This window comes from Bemisia tabaci, chromosome 3, assembly GCF_918797505.1.
Source record: "Bemisia tabaci chromosome 3, PGI_BMITA_v3".
In the NCBI taxonomy this organism is placed as follows: Eukaryota; Metazoa; Arthropoda; class Insecta; order Hemiptera; family Aleyrodidae; genus Bemisia; species Bemisia tabaci.
In genome coordinates this window covers 36,176,220-36,197,873 of record NC_092795.1, presented here as the reverse complement: position 1 = coordinate 36,197,873, position 21,654 = coordinate 36,176,220, and the positions used below count along the sequence as shown (strand labels likewise).

The window sequence follows — 21,654 nt, the reverse complement described above, 5'->3', positions numbered from 1 at the left end:
GGCGACGGGAAAAGGGAAGAATCGAAGAATTTCATTGGAAATACCAATTTTTGGCCGATCAAGGGAAACGGGCGACTATCCGATGCGGTTTTATTTTTTCGGTTCAGTATACCTTGTGCCAACAAGTTATATAAATATGCAAGCGTTATTCAGGTCAAAAAATATAAATTTTTCAGGGCAGACTATGAAAAATCAGTATCTGAAACTTGGTGCGTTAAAGTCTCTACACTGAGAAAAACTATGGTTTATAAACCTATTAGAGGTAAATATGGAACACCTATAATAGTCGTAAATAAACTAATGATTCTCGGTCTGTGAACCATACTAAGGTCTCTGTACCTAATTGAGGTACAGGTACCATAACTAAGGTATATGTGCTATTATTATATGTAGAGGTACTACTATTAGTGGTGTTCCATATTTACCTCTAATAGGTTTATAAGCCATAGTTTTTCTCAGTGAGTACTTCTTGCGTCCTTTGGCACCAAAAAAGTTTTTCTTAAACTAACTTCTTCGCCCGCTGCGAAGTTTTAGGTGTTTCCTGAACATTTTTTTTTTCCGAGTTGGTGTATTTTCGAACTCACTGATTCAAATGTCATCTTAGGTACCTAATGCTATATTTATGCTCCCATATTTCACCCCTTGATGTCTGACTGGTAAAATTCACCACTTTTTGGATCGTTATGTACTTTTGTAGGTATAAGTTATCAAAAGCAGAAATGTGCAAAGATATTTTTTTAGCAAATTTTTCAAGAAATATGCTAAGTGCCTCGTTACCTTTAACAGGATGTTTCCCAGAAGTTGTACCATTGTGCCACAAAAAAAATTTATAAATTTGTGCGAATGCTGAGTTAAATTTTTAGCTTGATGGTTCATCTTCACATGGAAATATTTTTGGTAGAATTACAAATTCCACAATGAAAGTCTAGCAACACAGCTAACTTAGCAAAAGCCCTCATATATTTCTTGAAGTCAGGAGAGGGTAATATTTCTCCCCCCTCCTCCTAACTAGTTCCCCCAATGCTCCTGAAAACATCTCTGCTGAGCGCAAAAATCCTCAAACTCATCCCTCATCATCTGGCATCCCCATGGCTCAGATATAAATGAAGCCCCTCCCCCCTTATTTTCCATCAAAATTCAAAATGTAAGTAGGTACGTTAGGTACTTTAGAATTTGATTTCAATGCCTCAGAACGCTGCGGGGCCCCCACACAAGCTTGTGATTTCTCCAGATATGCTAAAGATTTTCCCTCCTTAGGTAATCCTTAAATTATATCAGAAAAATGTCTTGCCAAAGAATTTTGAGAATTGCCCTGGTTAGTACTTGGTTTGAACTCTTTCAGAAATTTAATCCCGATCAAAAAGGTCAATTCCCTGAGCTGAGCAGTTTAATTTTTCTCCGAGAGTGAAATTCGTGCTTGGCGCCATTATGTGATGTGCAAAGAGTAGAGGAGAGGAGAGAGCAACAGAGTATAATCATGAAGTCCGAGCGAGCTTCATGCACGCTCCACCAGCTACTCCCGCTCTGTGATCGCCTGCTCATTCGTAGGGGGTCTTTGCCTGCAAAAACGCTCAATCAGCGTGAACTATACTAAATGTGATCAAGGGAGGGAGTGAACGGGATGAATTCTGATCTATGACGAAGTATGCCTTGATCTCCCGTTGAACCGCTGGATTCAGTACATCTTCTAGGGTTAGGTTTTGCTTTGCCTTTTCTGAACTGTGAAGCAGGATAGTTGCAAAAGTGCGACTGAAAAAGTTAGGGCTCGGTCCTCCCTGAATCATACTCCATGCACAGATTTCACCCATGTGATTAAAGATTCCTGCTTCGAGATCTGGAGTACATTTTTTTAATGTTTTCGAAAAAATGTTTCCTTCTAGGAGCACATTTTCTTTGATTTCTCCTAGAGCAAGGTGAAACATTTCTTTAACGGTGCCGTGCCCAGCACCTCTCTCACGCTCAAATTTCACATGGAGCCTGGCTGTAAGAGAGGTGCCGGGAGTTATTAAAAGATTATAGAGAACCGGCAAAATCGGTTGGCCCCTTGTTACAGTTACGTACAGATATTCATCTGTTAATTGGTGGAGAAAGTAGGAAGGGATACTCCTCACAGTGAATTCTTCCCTTTTACCTTTTTTGGGCAAAAATATATCGTCTTCGTCCGAGACTGTTTCAAGATGTTCTCTTTTGTTTGTGGCAAAATCATCTTGATCTACAGAAAAGTGTGTAAAAAGAGCACTGTCTGTTGATACTTCACTATCATCCTTGTCAATAGATGATTTCGGACGGATGTACACTTTTTGTGAAGCATCCGTGCGAGAATATAAAAATTCACCATCAAGGTCTTGTTTGGAGGCAAAAAATTTCCTTAATTTTTTGTTGTGTACGTGTAAGATATCAAAATCAACAACAAGGAGTTTTCGCACAAATTTTTCATAGATTTTACTTCGTACGTCAATCGAAGTCATGGTTCTTTCAAATTTGACACCTTCAAAGAAAAAATCATTTTCACCCAACTCTTCTAATTTGCTATCAGGGACAGGAGAATCGGTGTTGGGTGATTTTAGAAGAATTAAGTCCCTGCAGAACATGTTGTTCTTCGGTGGTGCTATCTTCTTTGCAGTTTGAGAGTTATTCTTTAAGTTTGTGAAGAGAAGATTGGAATCAATTGTTCCATTGCCTGTAAGGTTGAGAGCAGGTCCTTGCTTTTTTTTGGGCTTCACTGGGGCAAGTAGTGGAAAAGGAGGTTGTTGGGTTTGTTGTGGCTCTGACCTGCTGCTGCTGGGACCAGCTGTATCTGGAAACACAAAAATAAATGGGGCCATTAAGATCAATAAAGAGAAGAGCTTGGTAAATATGATATTGATTCAAGAAATTCCACATTTACTGATGCAAGATACGTCACAAATCTCATTTTTTAATCAGGTCAAGATACCATCAAATGCAAAATTATATGTTCATACATTTTGATATTCCTAATTTCCTCTTTTATCAAATTTGTTCATGAAGCGAGAAATGTTTAAAATTTAATTTGGTTCAGTGAAAAGCTAGAAAAATTCAAAAACTCGCCAAAATAAATTACTGAGGAAAATTAAGAAATTTTTCGAAAAGCTGTGGAGATTTCAAAGCTTGCCAGAAAAGTAGGGAGGAATTCTTCCGAAAAGCGAGTAACCTTCGCTTTTTAGATATGTTTTTTAGACTATTAATACGAAGGTCATTCAGAAGTAAGTTTAACTATTTGATAACTCCAAAACTGACCCACCGTTAGAAAGACCATACTGTTGTGGGCTGGCCCACAAGGCTGCTCTTTTCCCCAGGCATCTCTCTTGGCTACCTCCTCGTAACCAAGCATGGGTATATTTGACACCCCTGTTTGTTCACGGACGAGGCTCTTCTTCTCTAGTAAACATATTCTGTCAGCCCAATCTATCACTGCCCCTGATTCTTGGTCTGTCTTGCTGGCCATTCCACAGTCCACAGTGCAGTTTCTCTCGGCTCTCGTTTTCTTTTCCAGATATATTATATGTATCTTTTGGTGTTCCCTTTCTGCATCCTGTCGGAGGCCCACTTCAATACTCTCAGCTTTTCAATGAGCTAGTCTTTAAAATTTGGTCCATGGAGTGAGAACTAATCACAAAAGTTCAATGCCTACCTTATGTGCCACATTTAATGCTCTGCAAGGCTCTCGCAAAAATTAAGATTACTATGAAGAAGAAAAACACAGCGATTCTTCTGTCATAAAATGTTGTAAGACTGATTTAAGGCATCTTGCCGTACCGTTCCACATAGTCAACCACCAAATTCTTGGATTTCCGAAAGCTGCGTTTGAACATAAATGTTATGGCTTTCAGATTTGGAAAGTTCTCCTCATGCACAACAGCGCACTTAACTCAGGAGTCGCTGCCCATGTTCAATTAAGACATTTTTCCGCATTCACCATATTCTCTTGATCCAGCTACTAGCGATGTTTTCCTTCTTCTGGAGTTAACCCTTTGCTGTCGTCTGTCGGGCCAGGCTCAAAAAAATAATTTCCACGTTCAGGTCGTATGTCGATTGAGGCCTGCCAGACGACTTTACAGTTTGGAAAGTTTGTGTCGGGGGAGGCCCGACATACGACCTGAACGTGGAAATTATTTTGTCGAGCCTGATTCCTGAAATATGTTAAAATCAGCCAGATTCAATAACGACCTGGAGGGGTGGATGGGGAAATTTTCTTGAGACTTCAAAGGGTTAAAACACTGTGTTGTTGGACGAGAAATCAGCAACGGTGAAGAACTGACAGCTTGAGTTGACAGCTGGGTTAGGTGTAAAGGAAAAGAATTTACGAGGCAGGCATTTGGAGGTTACTGTGCCTTTTGCGAAAACGCAAGGATTTGGTGGGTGCCTGTGAGGAAAAGTAAGGTAAGATGCCTTAAATCAGTCGCACAGCATTTTTCTTATGAAAGAATAGTTTTGCCTTTGCCCCTCAAAGAGGTTAACTTGATTTCTAGAGGAGCCACCACATTGGAGCCATTGAACATGAGGTAGGCGGCAAAAATCCATGATATCTTTGCACTCTGTCGACCAAATTTAAAAACCTATAACCCGTTGAAAGGCTAAGAGTGTGGTTGTTCCGACAGAGGGTCAGTTTTGTTCCTGGCACATGTAGTTTTGCAGATATGAAAAAGGTAAAATTACTTTTAAAATAACCCTCATATATTCTTAATATCCTTATCAGTACTTCTATACCAACCTCTTTCAAAATCCATGCTTTAAACATACAGTAGACACCCTGAGATCAATGCATAAAAGTAGGCTACTCTGGATGATGAGGCGTTTTTAAAATTTTAGATTCCAGAAATTTTAATTATTACTTTTCAACTTCTGGGGTCTACAAGACATTGCACACCCATATTCAGTTTAATTATTACGATGAAATCAAAGCTCAAGGTTTATTCAAGCAGCACTATCACAGACTCGTAATATGAAATCAAAAAGTTACTTACTCTGTAACAAATGCTGTAGAACAGCCGGATTTTGGGCCACTTCCTGCAGCAAGTTTCGGAATTGGGCTACCGTATCTTCGGAAGCCGACATGGTATCTGAAATTCCAATAAGGAATAAGATATTAAAAGTTAGGATCACAAAAACTTTCATATTAGGTTTTATCCAAACTTTTCATTTGTATCTCTAGCCTTACTAAAGTTTATTCCCCACTGTGCTTGTACGAAAAATTATTTTGGCACCTAAAAAATAGGTTAGGTTGACTGATGCCTGACCTCTACAAAATCATGATCCCAAACAAAGACAAAGACGGAGCGCTAAAAGCAAAAAATGAAGCTTCTCTTCAATCACCTCAACTTCCTCTACTATTGGCTAGAGGATTGGCGGCGAAATCGGGACAAGTTTGAAATTCAAATGTAGGGCGGGAACTTAGTAAAATTGCGGAAACAAAGTATTTCAGGTTGATTTTTGCCGAAATTCACTTACACACTCACATTTGTATAACTTTAGGTTAGTTTTGGTCCGTCGTCGAGCGATTAATTTCATTTCGGAGTAACGGTCATCAACGACTGTAATGGCCTGTTTGAACCGGCAGAACTACCATGAGCAGAAGAAAAACTAACTTTATCTGAGATTACTGCCTGTTACCGAGCAAAAGTAGGTGTATTATAGTAGGACGCAGTCTCAACTTTCTTAATATATTCGTTTTAGGCATTTAAAATAGGTTTCGAAGAAGAAATGTGGAAAAATCAAGAGGACAAGTTCAAATCAAATTTCCGTTTGCCGCCATGGATTCCAGCGCTCATTTACACACTCACACAAACACACAGCGCCAAACCAGGCTTCACTTTTTTCCCGTGCTTTTAGATACGAGCACTCCGTCTTTGTGTCTTTGATCCCAAACTTCGAGGCAATTCAACTTGAGAAAAGTTTGGAGCAAATACCGATTAAGGACGCCACTGGTCCACTCGATCCACCTTGTGGGTGCTTGTACTTGTACACTCCGAGTATACATTCTAGCGAGAACGAACAAACATCATTGATCCGCGAATGGTTGTGCAATCTGTGTGTATGCGCACTCAGTCAGAATGTACATTCGGAGTGTACATGTACAAGCACCTTAACACTCAGCAGCTTGGTAGGCTGCATACTAAGGTTGTATTCTCAATCGCTTAGAGAATCCAACAGATATTCAGCTGCAACACTCAGCAGCTTGGTAGGCTGCATACTAAGGTTGTATTCTCAATCGCTTAGAGAATCCAACAGATATTCAGCTGCAAGCCATTATGCTATCGCCCCGTGAGCAATAGAATAATTTCAGCACAGCTGAAAATTTACCCAATTGCATATTGAGGAAGGGGAAAACCAGAGATTCAACTGGACTTACGACCCTATTTTAATTGACCATTGGTAAGAACACTTTAGATACCAAGGAGGACACAGAAATATCCATGAGCACATGGTTAATGTAGACAGCGTGATACCATCAGCATGAATACAGCTTCAGATACTTCAAATGATTCTGTATAGTATCTACTTGGCGATTGAAATAAATATATGAAAAGAAGGAGATGAAATCAGAACTTACATTACTTAATAGTAATTAGTTGAACAGGACTCAGGAGCAACTAATGTAGACAGCGTGATACAATACCACCTATCCATACCTTTCACCGCCATAAAATAAGCTTGGAGGTTAGGTATCCTCGGTAAAAATAACGACTATTCTTCCAATGGCGGGAAATGGGTTGAGGAGTTTGATGAGGGTTTGACATCGATGCCACCGATGCACTTAAACACCTGTCTGAGAATTTGCAGCGAGTTTTTCTGCAGATGGCGCTTCATAGACATTGGAGAGTGAATAGAGGTGGAGGAGGAAGAACTTTCTGGGTGAAAGGTATTATCAGAGGAGCCAGGGGTGGGCAAATGGTCAACATTAGAGGTCTCAGTAGTGGTAGAGATAAATGATGTTAGTAGCTCAGGAAAATCGAACATTACGACATCATCATCTGGGTTACTGACGTTAGACTCATTGATCTTTAATCTTTTTGGATCGGGAGGGCCAGCAGGGTTTATCGTCTCAGCAACATTCACAGGTGGTGCTAGTGGGGTCGGAGGAGGTTTGGGAACAGTAGGAATTGCAGTTTTTTTTTACCGGGGGGGGGGGGGTATTACTACGGGTTTATATGTAAAATAGAGCTCACGTGCCAAGTGAAATATGCCCTTACGCAGGAGAATGACGATATGACGTTACATATGAGCTCCCAAGTAGCGGTCAGAAGCAACTATAGTCGTATTTTTTATAAATACCTTGGTAATCTTAGCTCTACGTTAGTAAAATCTGTTGTTTATTGTATTCTGCCGTGCTGGGCAAAAACGCCGTACGAGCATTTGAATGTTGCCAAATTTCCTCTCGGAAAATATTACTTCTGGGGAAAGCTATGAGCATTTTTCTTTGAAATTTTCAGGCGCTTTTGATCAAATTACGACCGAAATTCTGTGGAAAATCAGACGAAAAATATTCAAAAATTTTCCCGAAAAATTCGAATTTTTCCCAGAAAATGTGACAACGTCTGAAGGCTCACACGGCGTTTCTCCTTAGCACGGCATTTTTATTGGTTAAAACCACTGCTAATTAAGAGCTCATATGGGATGCCACTATTTTAGTAATTTCAACAACAGTTTTTTTTCTGAACGTGCGGATCCGCATCGAAAATTTCGACTTCCAATAATGTCGTGCAAAAGTTGAATGCTCCCGAGTGATAATCATTGTCGCTCTTAGTTGTTTCCAGAGACAAGAGACCCTCCACTGGCCTCCTAGCGACAGGTGGAAGCTTTTACTTTCGGGGTTTCAACAGTTCCTTATGAACAATTATAAGGGAGCAACAGTCATCACCCTAATTTCGGCTGTTGACCTACCTACATGGTCGATGATGAACTTCGGGTGACGTCATGAGCCAAACAAGTTTCCTAAACTTCCGCCATTTTTGGCTTGTTTGCAAACGAAACTGCCAACACGTTGTTGAACATCAACCATGTAGGTAAGTCAACAGTAGAATGCTGAAGTCCCGAAAGTAAAAGCTTCCACCATGGCCAAGATACAAGTGGAGGGTCTCTTGTCTCTGGGCAAGATTCGCAGGAGAAGCGTGAATAATGAACGAAAGTGATTCAGTGCTACAACTTAATATTTACGAATTCATTCGAGTCCGTTTCCGGGACCGCGTCAAAGGCGAGCGAGATGGTGCGGTGACCGAAGCGAAGCGAAGGGATGCAGGGACGGAGAGGGAAGGTCGAGCAGTGTGACACGATGAGGATGAATTAATTGTAATCGTGAAAAATGATCTTGCCCGGCGCCGGTGACGAGAGGAGTTACTCAGTGTCGAGGCGTGAATGATCGAATTTCGATTTTCCCCCATTCGAAGCTACGGTAAAGAATCGATTATCAAGGTGTTCGTTGTGAGCACCCTGTTTATCGATCCTTCTCCGTAGGTTCAAATGGCGGATCGATCTATATATCGCAAAGCGCGCCACGCCACTGAAGTTTCTGAGACGCGACGAAAGCCTCGGCACCTACAAGGCGAGCGCTTTATGAACTCCTCAGTCACCGAACCCTGATGTTGATAGTCAAACCATCATTTACACTAAACTTCTTCACACAGGAGATCTACACGGATACTCAGGTCCCGTTTCCTGGCGTTAATAAACGAGTATCTTCCAATAAGGTGATTCGACGGATGCCATATTTTGTGTCAGAACGATAAGCGATACATTGCAACGATTAGTTCCTGTCGCTCAGGATTTACATGTTTCCAGCTGTTAAGGAGTTGCATGTTTTCAGCTACTGGTATTTTTATCGAATTTTGAGATCGCATTTCTGTTGCTCCGAAACTGAAGAATTCCCTCCCCTAATTTGACAAACAAATTCATTGTAAGTAAGGCAGGGTTTTTAAAGCAAAAATATCGCATTCGAGTGCAGTTTTGATATTGGTATCGAATGAGATATTTTTTCTTTAGCGAAATCCTGCCTTTTTTACCTGAGTTTGTTTGTCTTTGGTAAGTGAACTCTTCGATGTCGCGACAGTAATGCAGTCTCAAAATCCGTCCAAAAATGGCAAGTAGCTGAAAACATGGAACGAATCCATGCGATGTATCACATGTTGTTACACAAAGTATGACATCCATCGAATCACCTAATACCGCGGGTACTTAAGGCTTACGGAATACGGGAAGCCATCAAGGAAACTTACTGTAACGTAAACTTACTGTAACTGCATCGAGGAAACGATGGTAACGGTGATTTTCCAACGGAGTTCAAACATGAATCCTGGGTGGACTCAGAAGTATTACTTACATCAATTTCCTCATCATGTTCTACATTAGCTGTAAAACAGTGCTCCTTGAGAACCAATCTTGCAATATTCCTATTATATTATCTTTGGCAGCCAATGGTGGTACGTTATCTGCATGATTGACGGGAACGTAAATTGCATTGGATACATTTCTGATACCAATAAATTCATCGCCTAATACGGTCTTGGCTAGATTTTCCACTTCACGTTTATTCTTACCCATCTCCGGGGTAAAATGGAAACGGATTATGCAGCCAATCGAACAATATATCCTCAACACAAATTCAGGCAAAATGCTTTCGAAAGGAACATTTTGCTACTTCTAACAATGAGACAAATCCGTAACGTCATTCGCTTTTTGTACTCTCCGCTGCCGCCACCCTTCTCATTCCTTAGTCGACATTTCCACCTTTTTCCCAGAAGTACCTCGTAAAACTGTATCAATTTTGTTTCTAGCCCGAAGAAAAGCTGTATAATTCATGTGTAAAGGATTAGAAATTACCGTGCCCCGAACATCGAGTAACGATCAGGTGTATCTGATTTCATTAATATTCAACCGTCGTTTCCCCGGAGCATGTCTCCCTTAAATAGACGATCTCCACGAGTTTTCCCTCTGCATGTAATTCTAATGATAATTGGCTGAGCACAATAATTGGATGGATTAAAAATAAACACAATTCTCTGGAAATACTGTGAGCTGGGTGAGTATCGAGAAACGGATTGAATACAACACGGGATAGGGTTGAGGAGTATCTGTGTTCACAATTCCTGTACACGGAACGAAATCGATAGTCCAGCCTCATTACTTACTCGCTCACAATTAGTTTCAGCCCTTTGACCTTCCGTTAATATCGATGGTGAAACAAGTGAACCACGGTTATCGCTTTGCGATGTTGCAGGTTTCCTGCCACGTTTTAATTTTCTAAGGGGATTTTTATTTTTTATTTTTATTGACACTTTTTTATTGCCTAATTTTACACAATATACATCACAATCCATAAGTAATAAAATAAATAAAGTAGGAAAAGGAAAACCATATAAATAGGGACGGGAATGCTGAAGGTGGTGCTGTCAGGCATCAAGTCAATTTTTCTTAGAGGCTTGTTGTTATCAGTTACTTCATTTGGAGCATCAGCATCCTCTTCCTCATCAGACTCTTCTGGAATTTGCTGATTCAGCAGGAGGTCTTTTTGGGCAGCTTTCAACTGCTTCACCTCGTACTCGTTAAGGATGGCAAGCGTTTGGTCAAAGTCGTCATCACAATTGGACTTGATCGACTTGACATACAAGTCTGAGATGAAGACTTTTTTAAAACCTCTCTCAAACTGTATGGGTGTTGGGTTGAGAGCAAATCCGAATAGTGTTCGAAACACTGCAAAGAAGTTTTCGAGGCAATCTTGGCACAGCTTCCTGGTCATCAAATATTTTTTACCCTTTTTCTTTAGGTAAGACCAGAGGTCCAAGATGGTCTGCTGAAATCCATCAATAAAATGGACTATGCCCGTAACATCATTTCCTTCAGAATCAACTAATTTCAGCTTACTGAAGAATCTGAGCATATCATATAAAAACTTAATCTGATATTCTTCCCCTCTGAACGGTTGATTATATTTATTTGGATGTTGCAGGTTTCCTGCCACGTTTTAATTTTCTAAGGGGATTTTTATTTTTTATTTTTATTGACACTTTTTTATTGCCGAAGTTTACACAATATACATCACAATCCATAAGTAATAAAATAAATAAAGTAGGGAAAGGAAAACCATATAAATAGGGACGGGAATGATATTCATTCCCCGTCAGTGGTGTCCAAGCCGGAATCCACCCTTGGGCATGCATCAGCGTTTTAAGGGGATGTCTGATTATCGTTACTGGATAAAATTTGTCGTGGTTTGCATTTGCTCCTTCCTAAATATTCTCTCAAAATTTCATGCAATAACGACAGTTTTATTTTTTTAAACACAGAAGAAGTGGAAATTTTGATCCCATTTACGGCGAGTTCTCTGAATTTAAATTTTTTTAGTTTTCAAACAGTACATGACTACCCTTGACGTCACTACAATTAAACAAGAGACAGAGCCATTCCCACTTTATCGTTGGTGGGAAGAGGCACAGTGTTCATATTTTGACTTCCCGAAACCCGGAGTAGGTATTTGGAATTACGAGAAATTGAAGGACAATCTCAGCTTTTCTCCTATCCCAATAACTGATTGTTACAAACATTGCGCTCGCATCGATGTAAAAATCACGTATTTTCCACTGTATTGAGGTGAAAATGCGTCATCATTTATAATTTCAATCAACAACTATGGTAGGGTGCGCGGCAAATGTACTTCTGCTTCTGTGACAAGCTTTGAGCTTTGAGTGACTTAAATTGAGCAGTAATTTACCGTTTTTAAGCAATGGGAGGTAACATAGCTTTGATCATTTCAAAAGGGAGGCGGCGGGAGGCCTTTTGAAAAGTGTAAAATGAATGAGATGCTTGGACACACAAAATAGCTTTACTTACCTTACCTTACTTAGCATACTTACCTTATCTTCTTCCGGAAGGTTTTCTGCCTGCTCATTAACTACTTCTTTAGTTTGGCAAGGAAGAAGGTTCTTACAATGGCCTCAGGTGGAGGGACCTCTTTTAGTTCCTCCGGCTTTTCGGCTCCGGGGGCAGGTGCTGCAACTTTCAACCTTTGTACATGGCTGAGTATACTCTTAATATCAGCTGGAAATAAAAAAAATCAAGAAATTACCAACTAGGTACTGATAAGAATCATATTCTCATGCTTTTACAACTTTGAAGTTGTTTCATTACAAAGGAAGGGCATTTTGAATATCGACTAGGGACAATACGTCATGAAAATGCATTCCTAGATGTGTACAGCAGTGGCACAAGAAAGACTCAGAAGTCGAAGATTGCACCAGCTTGAAATGCCAAGAACATACGAATGCAGAGCAGAATGTGATGCTACACACACAAGGGGAATTTTCCAAAAATGATGGAGAAATGACACATCGGAATGAAAATATTTACTTTTGAAACACTCGCCAGACATAAGACATAGCCGGATAATGTACATGAGGTGCATTATAGCTTCACTGGAGGATTCTTTGAAGAGGATGGGGCAACTATGTTTGGACACGAGTGCAAATTATAGCATACAGAGGTAAAACTCAGCTTATGCTACTGCAAATTGTTTATGTAAAGAGCGTAGGACTCAACTTACATGAATGCAGATTTTGGCATAAAGAGGTAAAACTCAGCTTATGCTACAGCTAATTCTTTGTGTTAAGTGCGTAGGACTCAACTTACTTGAGTGTAGATTTTGGCATATAGAGGTAAAACTCAGCCTATGCTACTGCAGATTCTTTGTGTAAAGAGCGTAGGACTCAACTTACTTGAGTGTAGATTTTGGCATAAAGAGGTAAAACTCAGCCTATGCTACTGCAAATTTTTTATGTAAAGAGCGTAGGACTCGAATTCACAAGTACAGATTTTGGCATAAAGAGGTAAAACTCAACGTATGCTACTGCACAACCGCAGAGTGACAACTCTGTTGCTTAGTCTTTCATCGTACCGGCGAATGTGTTCATTACCTCAGATGAATGGGCGATTCGCCCTAAGAACGTCGCAGAATTGGCGAACTGGCACGCGGTTAGTCTTGCCGCAGCTTCACGGTGCACTATCTCCGACGGCCACCATCCTAGCAAGTTAGGGGTAGGTTCACCCCCTGCCGGTGTCCAAGGTGCAGGAAGCGGGTTCCAGCCTACTGTAACCTGGTTTGCTTGCGTATCCGCAGCAATCTGTTCCAAGTACCTACGAGTTACCAATGGTGATGGGTAACACTCGTAACTATTGTGATGCGCAGCATCACACGGTCCGAAGCTTCCGGACGGTACGGCGATAGGTGCCTGATGAGCCTGGACTCCAGCTCTAGCAGCTACTTCCTCTGTCTGTGACGGTGGGAAAGGCACAACCATCTCTGGGATGTTAAGATATACCGGCTCTCCGCTCGGCGTGATTTGGGTGCCAAATGCTGTGAGGTCAAATGCTGCATCACAACTTTAGGGACAAGGAGTTCCTCATCATTAAGAAGACGGTCTGGATCACCGTTTCTTTCTTCACTATGCGCTGAACATACGTGAGCAATCGAGCCCAGAACAGCTCGTTAATGGCATGTTGAAACATACAAAACGGCATGGCTCTGGATAACGTGGTTTCCACGGTTAGTAGGTATTCCCACATCGCTCTGCTGACACGTGGGAGGTGAGCAAAGTCAGAATGAACCCCATTATTAATTTGGACAGTTGATTCATTCAAGGCGCTGGAGTTAGTAGGCGTGAAAAGAAGCACATTGTTAAAATCAACAGTCGCAACATTCGATCCTCTGGAGTTTGTTGGCGTAGAATGAGTCGCACGATCAATTTCAATATTCTGTACATTTGCGCCCTTGGATGTTTTTGGCGTAGAGTGATCAACACTGTAATTTTTAACTGTTGATATATTGGAGCTGAAATTTTCGTCTGTATCAATGGTATTAATTGTGCCTAACACATCATTATTCAATCGTTCATTTGTGACTGTTGCTTTGGGTGCAGAATCAAAATTGGCATTTGAAATCAAACTATCTGCAATTATCATGTCCGAATTTTCAAGAAGCGCTTCAAAATCCAACAAACTTGTTTGCGCAATGATCGGAGAGATATTTTCTGTTGCAGCCTCCGTTTGGAATTTTGTTTTTAATTCATATGAGATCATCTCTTTATTTTGGTCATTCTGCTGTTTCTCTATGTTTGAGTCATTTAATGTTGACCTGATTTTTGAAATGAAAGGACTCAGCTCTTTGAGGGCCCCATCCGTTTCTCTGGGCAATTCTTCCAAAATACTTGTTTCATCAAATTTTGTTTTTTTTCCAAAGGCTTGAGGTGCTGGAACTAGAGGAGATAGAAATTTTAAACTAGAGGCTACATTGAAGAAGGGGTTTTTCTTAAAGAGAGCCCGTGCTGGTTTTTTTGCCTGACCATCACCATCCTGCACATAAGAGGCAAGGAATATAAATTGTAGCTATAATACCGACAAGAATCAAAGAGCCTAATTTGGTTTTTATCTAAGAACTCCCCTTGAATATATAATGTAGTCAACAGCTGGTATTGTTCTAAAACCAAGCCCAAGTGCAATGTATGACACTTTCATATGTCTGGTACTCAACAATAATTAGTTTGGAAAAAATAAATTGGTCACAGGGCTATAGCCATGAGTTTCATGGACATTCTCACCAAATATGATCCGTATTTCCAGTGAATCCGCGGGAATATACAGACGTATCTATGATTCTCTTGTTGACTGTATACAAGTCTTGCTTACACCAAGGTAACGTTGACCAAAATCTTTCGAAAAAAAACGATTGTTTCAGCAAAGGGATTTTCATTTGACCCACGACTCCGATCACATGTAATCACTGACACTCACCTTAGGTGGGCCCCCAGGGCCGGATGACCCTCTTTAGGGCGCGAAAGTAGCAGAAATCCTGCCAAAACTCGATGCTCCGGAGAACGGAAATCGATCTCGGTGAGAGACGGAATCGTCGTTCCGGAGAACCGGTTTCGTTGATGATCTTCTGCTTTATGCATTCGCCAAGAGATGGCGCTACAGCATTAGAGATGAATGCATTATAAATACAGGAATGATTGTTTAGATGGAAAATTTCCACATTCAGTACATGTATCAACCTGCAAATTGAATGCATGTTTTGGAAAAATAATCCTGCTTTTTATTTTCCAAAGTTCTGGATAGTATTTGATACAAAGTTCCATTAAGCTCATAATCCAATCTGTGCTGAGAAAACAATACATTTTTATCACTTTCAGCTGACTGAATACCTGAAATCCCTGCCCCATGTAAAAAATATGAAAAAAATGCCACGAACAAAGTGCTTACAGAAATGTACATAAGCAGCGTGTGCATACTGCAACTGGTGTGATAAATTAGCATGGTCTAATGCCTAAACACATTCGGCGCTAATTACCTCCGATTCAGTTCGGCTGAGTGAGTGAAGATGCATTTTACGCACCTCAAACCAAAAAGTTTGTTAAAAGATAGAGAGTATCACTGTTAAAAAATATCTTTATACTACATTGCAGAGTGGTCACTGTTGTATTCAAGATGCACCGACAAATTTTTAAATTTATCACAACTGATGCAACGCCAACTTTGATGTACTGTACTTCGTTAACAGAAGCAAAAAAAGGAATCGTATTAGTTTTCTTCAACTTACAGCTTACACTAGAGTGCCTGCCTATACCAGAGATCAATAGGGATGTAGATAGATCGGATGAGTGAATAACTCTGGATAATCTTCTTAAAGGATGACTGCAGCTAGTATTTCCAAATTCACAGTGTGCAGGCATGTTCTGCCACTGAAAGAAAATGCGTTACATGCGCGATTTGGGCAGGTAGAACTCCGGTTAAGTTGAAATGGCTCCGAAACTCAGCTTACGCTACTGCAAATTATTTATGTAAAGAGCGTAGGAATCGACCTACACGAGTACAGATAATTTCCATAAAGATATAAAACTCAACTTTTGCGTCAAGCGACAATACGTATAGGGTCCCCCGCCGAAACCATGCCGAGTCTTAAGCAATCCTGTTGGCTTCCGCAGGGATACAAAAATTGAGTTTCCTTAAATGGGCCTGTTGCAAACTTTTGCCAGAGCAAAAATAAGAGTTGTTTCTTGTAGATAATGCCTCAAAAATCACGATGAGCGCATCGGCAAAATCTGAAATGCACTCATAACTTCACAATCTGCGTAAGAAATTTGCGTTTTTTAAGCTTCCCGCTTCAAAAACGATACTACGGCACAGGTGAACATTTTGTTAGAGGAGTCGCTCCATCGTCGGCGATATTCATCATGGCCGACGCTTGCGCGCAGTTCCGCGCGTAATTCGAGGAGAGTTCAAGGTCAACCAATTCGGGCGTGGAAAATATGAACGTTAACACACCGATTGTTATCTGGTCTAATCCAGTTCAGGTGTTATCTCGTCCCTTCAAACGTGTTTTGGCGGATTGGCGTCGGCCATGATGATTATTGCCGACGACGGAACGACTCCTCTTACAAAATGTTCACCTGTGCCGTAGTATCGTTTTTGAAGCGGGAAGCTCAAAAAACCGCAAATTTCTTACGCAGACTGTGAAGTTATGAGTGCATTTCAAACTTTGCCGATGCGCTCATCGTGATTTTTGAGGCATTATCTATAAGAAACAACTCTTATTTTTGCTCTAGCAAAAGTTTGCAACAGGCCCATTGTAGGTAAACCAATTTTTTTTCAGTTGTCCCCTGTAGGAGACCGATCTTTCCTTAAAATAAGATTCCAACAATTTTATTAAGTACTCAGGTACAGCCTGAATTTCCAGCGATAGATGCACCGTCATTGGAAAAAGGCGCTTGTCTTGCAACGCAAATGAGGGCAAATGTAGGCTAAAATGACTCAGCGGACTGACCATTGTCCTGCTTTGTAGCCTGTATACTTTAATTAAAAGCCCGCTGGACGGTCTTTTCTCCTTAATTATTTGTTTCCAAAGTCTTGTCCGCAGTTTAGCACGTCATTTTTTCTGTAACTTCGAAACAGAACATAATTAAAAAGGTTGCCAGAGGAGGCGTGCGTATTTAAAAACCTTTTGTTAAAGTTCTCTCCGCGTTTTTGTTCACTGCGTCGATGTCAGATCAGGTCTCTAGCAGACCGTTATTCACATAGTTGCCCGTTACGCTGATAGGGAAGGTTTTATTAACATGTCACCGAGTCGGAAAGTCTCTGTAACTCGCGGAAAGAACTTTTCTCGTTACAGTGGACTTTCGATAATTCGAAATTGAAGGGAATCGGTTTTTTCTTCGAATTAGCGAGGTTTCGAAATAAAGAGAGTTCGAATTAAAGAGATTCATGCGGAGGGATTTCGAATTAGAGAGGTTCGAATGTAGAGAGGCAAATGGACGGATTTACGTCAAAAGGAACCAAATATATCAGTTTATTTCTTTACGGAGGTGAAAATTACACTAAGTATTTATTAAGAACAAAGCACAAAAACATAGCCCGAATATAGGAATAAAGAGGAGATTTAATTAAAATATGGGTAAATAAGGCTAAAAGATTATTAAAACACTAAAACACAGGACGTTTCGAGCTGTTACCAGCTCATTTTCAGCTGCGAAAAACCTAACAACAAGTAAAAAATTTAGTGGCGACCTGACCCCAGCCGTTATCACGTAACCTTTCCAGACGTTTAACGGTCGCCGGACCGTGCAATTTTCGTACAAAATTATAAAACATGTTAAAATTCAATAAAAAACAGAGGAATAAAATAGCAGAATTAAAAATATCAAAAGTAAAAGCATACCAAAGCACACGTCAAAAATGAGAAACAAAGTTGTCACAATTTCTAAAATCAAGTCGCAAATCAATAAAAGGACACAAGTAACCCAGTGTAGATAAGAACAAAGCACAAAAACATAGCCCGAATATAGGAATAAAGAGGAGATTTAATTAAAATATGGGTAAATAAGGCTAAAAGATTATTAAAACACTAAAACACAGGACGTTTCGAGCTGTTACCAGCTCATTTTCAGCTGCGAAAAACCTAAAAACAAGTAAAAAATTGAGTGGCGACCTGACCCTAGCCGTTATCACGTAACCACTAGCGCAAAAAAAATGGCCCAGCATTTCGCTGTCCACAACCGATGATTTCCTACCATCAGCAGCATTAAAACCATCCTTGACAGATGTTTGAGGTATTTTCCTGTATCACCTGGAAAAGGCAAAATTCATTTCCTTAAAATTTACGAAAAAGAAAAAAAAATATTCTTGTAACATAAATATAGGCATAGAAATAAATGAAGAAAGAGAAATGTTTCATGAAACAAAAATGTGGTGGATTAATCGAGTGCTCGCGCAAACGTATGCGGTGTGACGTCACAAGCGCTGGCCAGAAAGCCAAAAATTCGCAACTTTAATGTTTGTTTCACGAATAAGGAGTTAGTTTCGCTCATAACCGAGTATTCCGATTAATTTTTCGTCTAATTTTGCGTTTTAAACTGTAATTTTGAGCTTAATACCTCCGGGTGCCTACTGTACGATTATGATGATTATCAGGTGATCAAGTGCCTCTACTTGCGATAGCTAGCAATATTAAATAAACGTCCGGCTATCAAACGCGCATTGAAGACGACCAGACAAGCGAACATCTGGTGCTCCGTACTAGATTCGCCATAATCACATACAGCCAGGAAGATCGTAATTTCCACACTGGAAAAAAAACACATTGGATCTAGAATCCAGACTCTTAAAAACATTGACAAGAAATAATACTCTTGATTCAATGAGAATCTAGCTTAAATCAAGAACCAAGTCTCTTAATTTGAGCGGATTTCCTTTTGATTTAAGCAAAAATCTGATTGAATCAAGAGTATTTTTCTTGTCAATGTTTTCAAGAGTCTGGACTCTAGATCCAATGTGTTTTTTTTTTTTTTTTTTCCAGTGCAATATTTTTCCGTGTGAATTTTGAGGCCCATACTTTTAATATAAGTACAAGATTACGCACGACTATATACTGTGTATGGTAGTCGATGAACTCAAAATTAAGCTCTTTGTTTGACGATCTCTGTCGAAGAATTTGAATTTTAGGTAATGAAGTTAGCTTCAACCTTGATCAACACTGAGAAAAAACTATGGTTTATAAACCTATTAGTGGTAAATATGGAACACCACTAATAGTAGTACCTCTACATATAATAATAGCACATATACCTTAGTTATGGTCTCTGTACCTTAATTAGGTACAGAGACCTTAGTATGGTTCACAGACCGAGAATCATTAGTTTATTTACGACTATTATAGGTGTTCCATATTTACCTCTAATAGGTTTATAAACCATAGTTTTTTCTCAGTGAATAACCTCCGTCACCAACGTGCGAAGGATCTTCTTGACAAACATGTGTGTGTGTGTGCGACCTTCACTTCGCACAATTTGTTTACTTCTTCACAGATTTCATTTCGAGAGCAACTTCGTAGTAAATCATTCATGGATCAAGGTTTAATTACTGAAACTCGTTGCATGGGTTGAGTTTTGATCTTTGCTGCAGAACGAAACGGGTGTTGCTGGTCGTTCCGAAACACGGGAACATCAATCTTGCAACTTCGTTTTTATGCTTTCCTCTTAACATTTTAAAAAGGCTCGGGTGCACGGGGGGCGGGGACTATGATGGGAGATTGGTGCAGGGGAGCTGCGGTGAACCGGAAGCCAGGAGTACAGAGACAGGCCGGAAACGAGGCGAAATTTCGTGGGACCCCCGACGGAACGTGTAATTAAATTGCACGCCCTGTCCCAAGATGAAAAAGCCCCCGAACCTGCTTCTCTTCTCCCAACCTCTCCCTCGATCATTTGCCTGAACTTTGGAGCGCAGCTAGGGTGAAGGATTGAATTTCTCCAAAAGCCTGAGTAAATTGCGTGGAAATTGGTATCCTTTGCATTAACTTCAGCGTTAGAATTGGCACGAAAGATCGGAGAAAGTTTCATTTCGCATTATCCAGTCATTTGCCATGAAGGTGAGTTGTAACATTTAGAAGTAGTAGGTACTCGAAGTTCCTATTCCGATGCTGTTGACTGGTAACGTGTGGCACGAAAAACCTATGATTTCGCTGGCGTTTTGGCAGAAAACTCGAATTTCATTCACGTAAATCAAATTATTTCTCCAATTATTATCTATCCAAGTCTGTTTGAATATTTACCAGCGCGGCATTAGTTTGAATTGCTTTGTGGATTTCGAATCTTTCGGTGGTCCTCAACAAAATTCTAAGTGTCAGTTGAACTTTAACACAATGTAACATTGGTGTTCTAATTGTTAATACCATGTCCCATTTCGGCTACCTGGCAGTATGCGTTTGATATTTATTTCTTTAAAAGCTAATTAAATCTAATCCTAACACTTCTTTCAGTTTTACCATTATATGGGTTAGGACTATCATTACACTTAATTGTACATACACGTGATTTATCATAATTATTCGGAGGAGTTCCCACGTTCGAAATTATTTTTTTACCGCTATAATTGGATCAAAACGGAAGTTCGTAGCCAAAGTGTCTGAAAACATTACCAACAATATTACTAGCTTTCTTGAAATAATCAAGTGATACGAAATTTTCCTCTGTCACCTGCTTACTCATTCGATTGCCATTTTCTGTTGTCATCTTATGTCTCCTTCGTATTTGATCAACAAGGTATACTGGGTAGTTATTAACTTTCAACAGTACGAATAAATTGAGTGACTATAGTAAATCGCTTGGATTTTGTATTTTGGTATGGGTGATACATTTTCGTTGACATTGTTCACCGTTGGGTAATGTATCACAACATTGCCATTCGTCATCGTCGGGTCGAGACCATCTGCTGAGATTATCGCACAGTGCTTGAATATTATTGTTCCCTCCATTAATCAGCAGATCAAGTATATTTTGCATGGATTCGAATGACCTGACTGAATTGCATGTAAATAGAAAGCCAAAGGCGATACATATAAAAACAGTAAAGTAAATCATAATGTACCTTGACTTCTGACAAATCGCGTTGAAAAACGTACTTATCGAGCATACGGAACATAAAAAGTGTAAGGGTTTTCAGACGTAAACATTTGACAAATGACTTCAGCCAAAAAACTGAATCTTTCAGGTGCAATTCTTTTTGATTGATCTTCTGCCAATTCAAAGTCGATTACAATTTTCGTGATTTCTTTCCTTTTTTCATAAGTGAGACATTTATTTTTGTCAAAATATTGAAGCAATGATCTGCCTGTTACTATGAGCACAAACAGTTTTTTCATACTTGATATATCTTCAGATGATATATTTCTTGGAGAAATGGTGGAAGAAGTTAGTGGACTCTTTTGGGTTCCAGGAGTCTTTGGAGGTACAGGAGCTTGCGTCGAATTTATCTTTTTCGCAGAGGGCATTTTTGGCACCGCATTAGTGCTGTTTTCCGTATTTTCTGTAGATTTTAAGGAGTCAGTTTCAATAGAGATAGATTGAGCTCCATTTTCTTTCGCTTCAGAAGTACGATCAGCAGAGAGAATGCTTTCACCAATTTTGATTTCAGATGTGTTAGGAAGCGATTTAGTCTGAATTGAAAAATTGATGTTACCAGAAGAGACGGGCTCAACCACACTACTATTGCTGTTGACTGCACCAGGTGGAGGTTTCTCAGAGGAGGTACTGTCCGTATCTGAACCGATAGGTCTGCACCAGATGGACATGTCACTTTCAGAGGAAGTCTGGTTCGGAGAAGTAA

At 40.0% G+C, this 21,654-nt stretch overlaps 2 protein-coding genes across 2 annotated transcripts in view; one reads left to right on the top strand and one right to left on the bottom strand.

The window, feature by feature from the left end:
- Positions 1–21,654, top strand: part of MCU (mitochondrial calcium uniporter) — a 389,493-nt gene that overhangs the window by 98,923 nt on the left and 268,916 nt on the right. The gene's annotated exons all lie outside the window — the stretch shown is intronic.
- Positions 1,572–6,833, bottom strand: LOC109042972 (uncharacterized). Its single transcript, XM_019059962.2, has 2 exons — positions 4,986–6,833; positions 1,572–2,797 (listed from the first exon to the last, which is right to left on the bottom strand). The coding sequence occupies exons 1-2, from the start codon at positions 5,134–5,136 to the stop codon at positions 1,572–1,574; spliced, it is 1,377 nt and encodes a 458-aa protein (XP_018915507.2). The 5' UTR covers positions 5,137–6,833.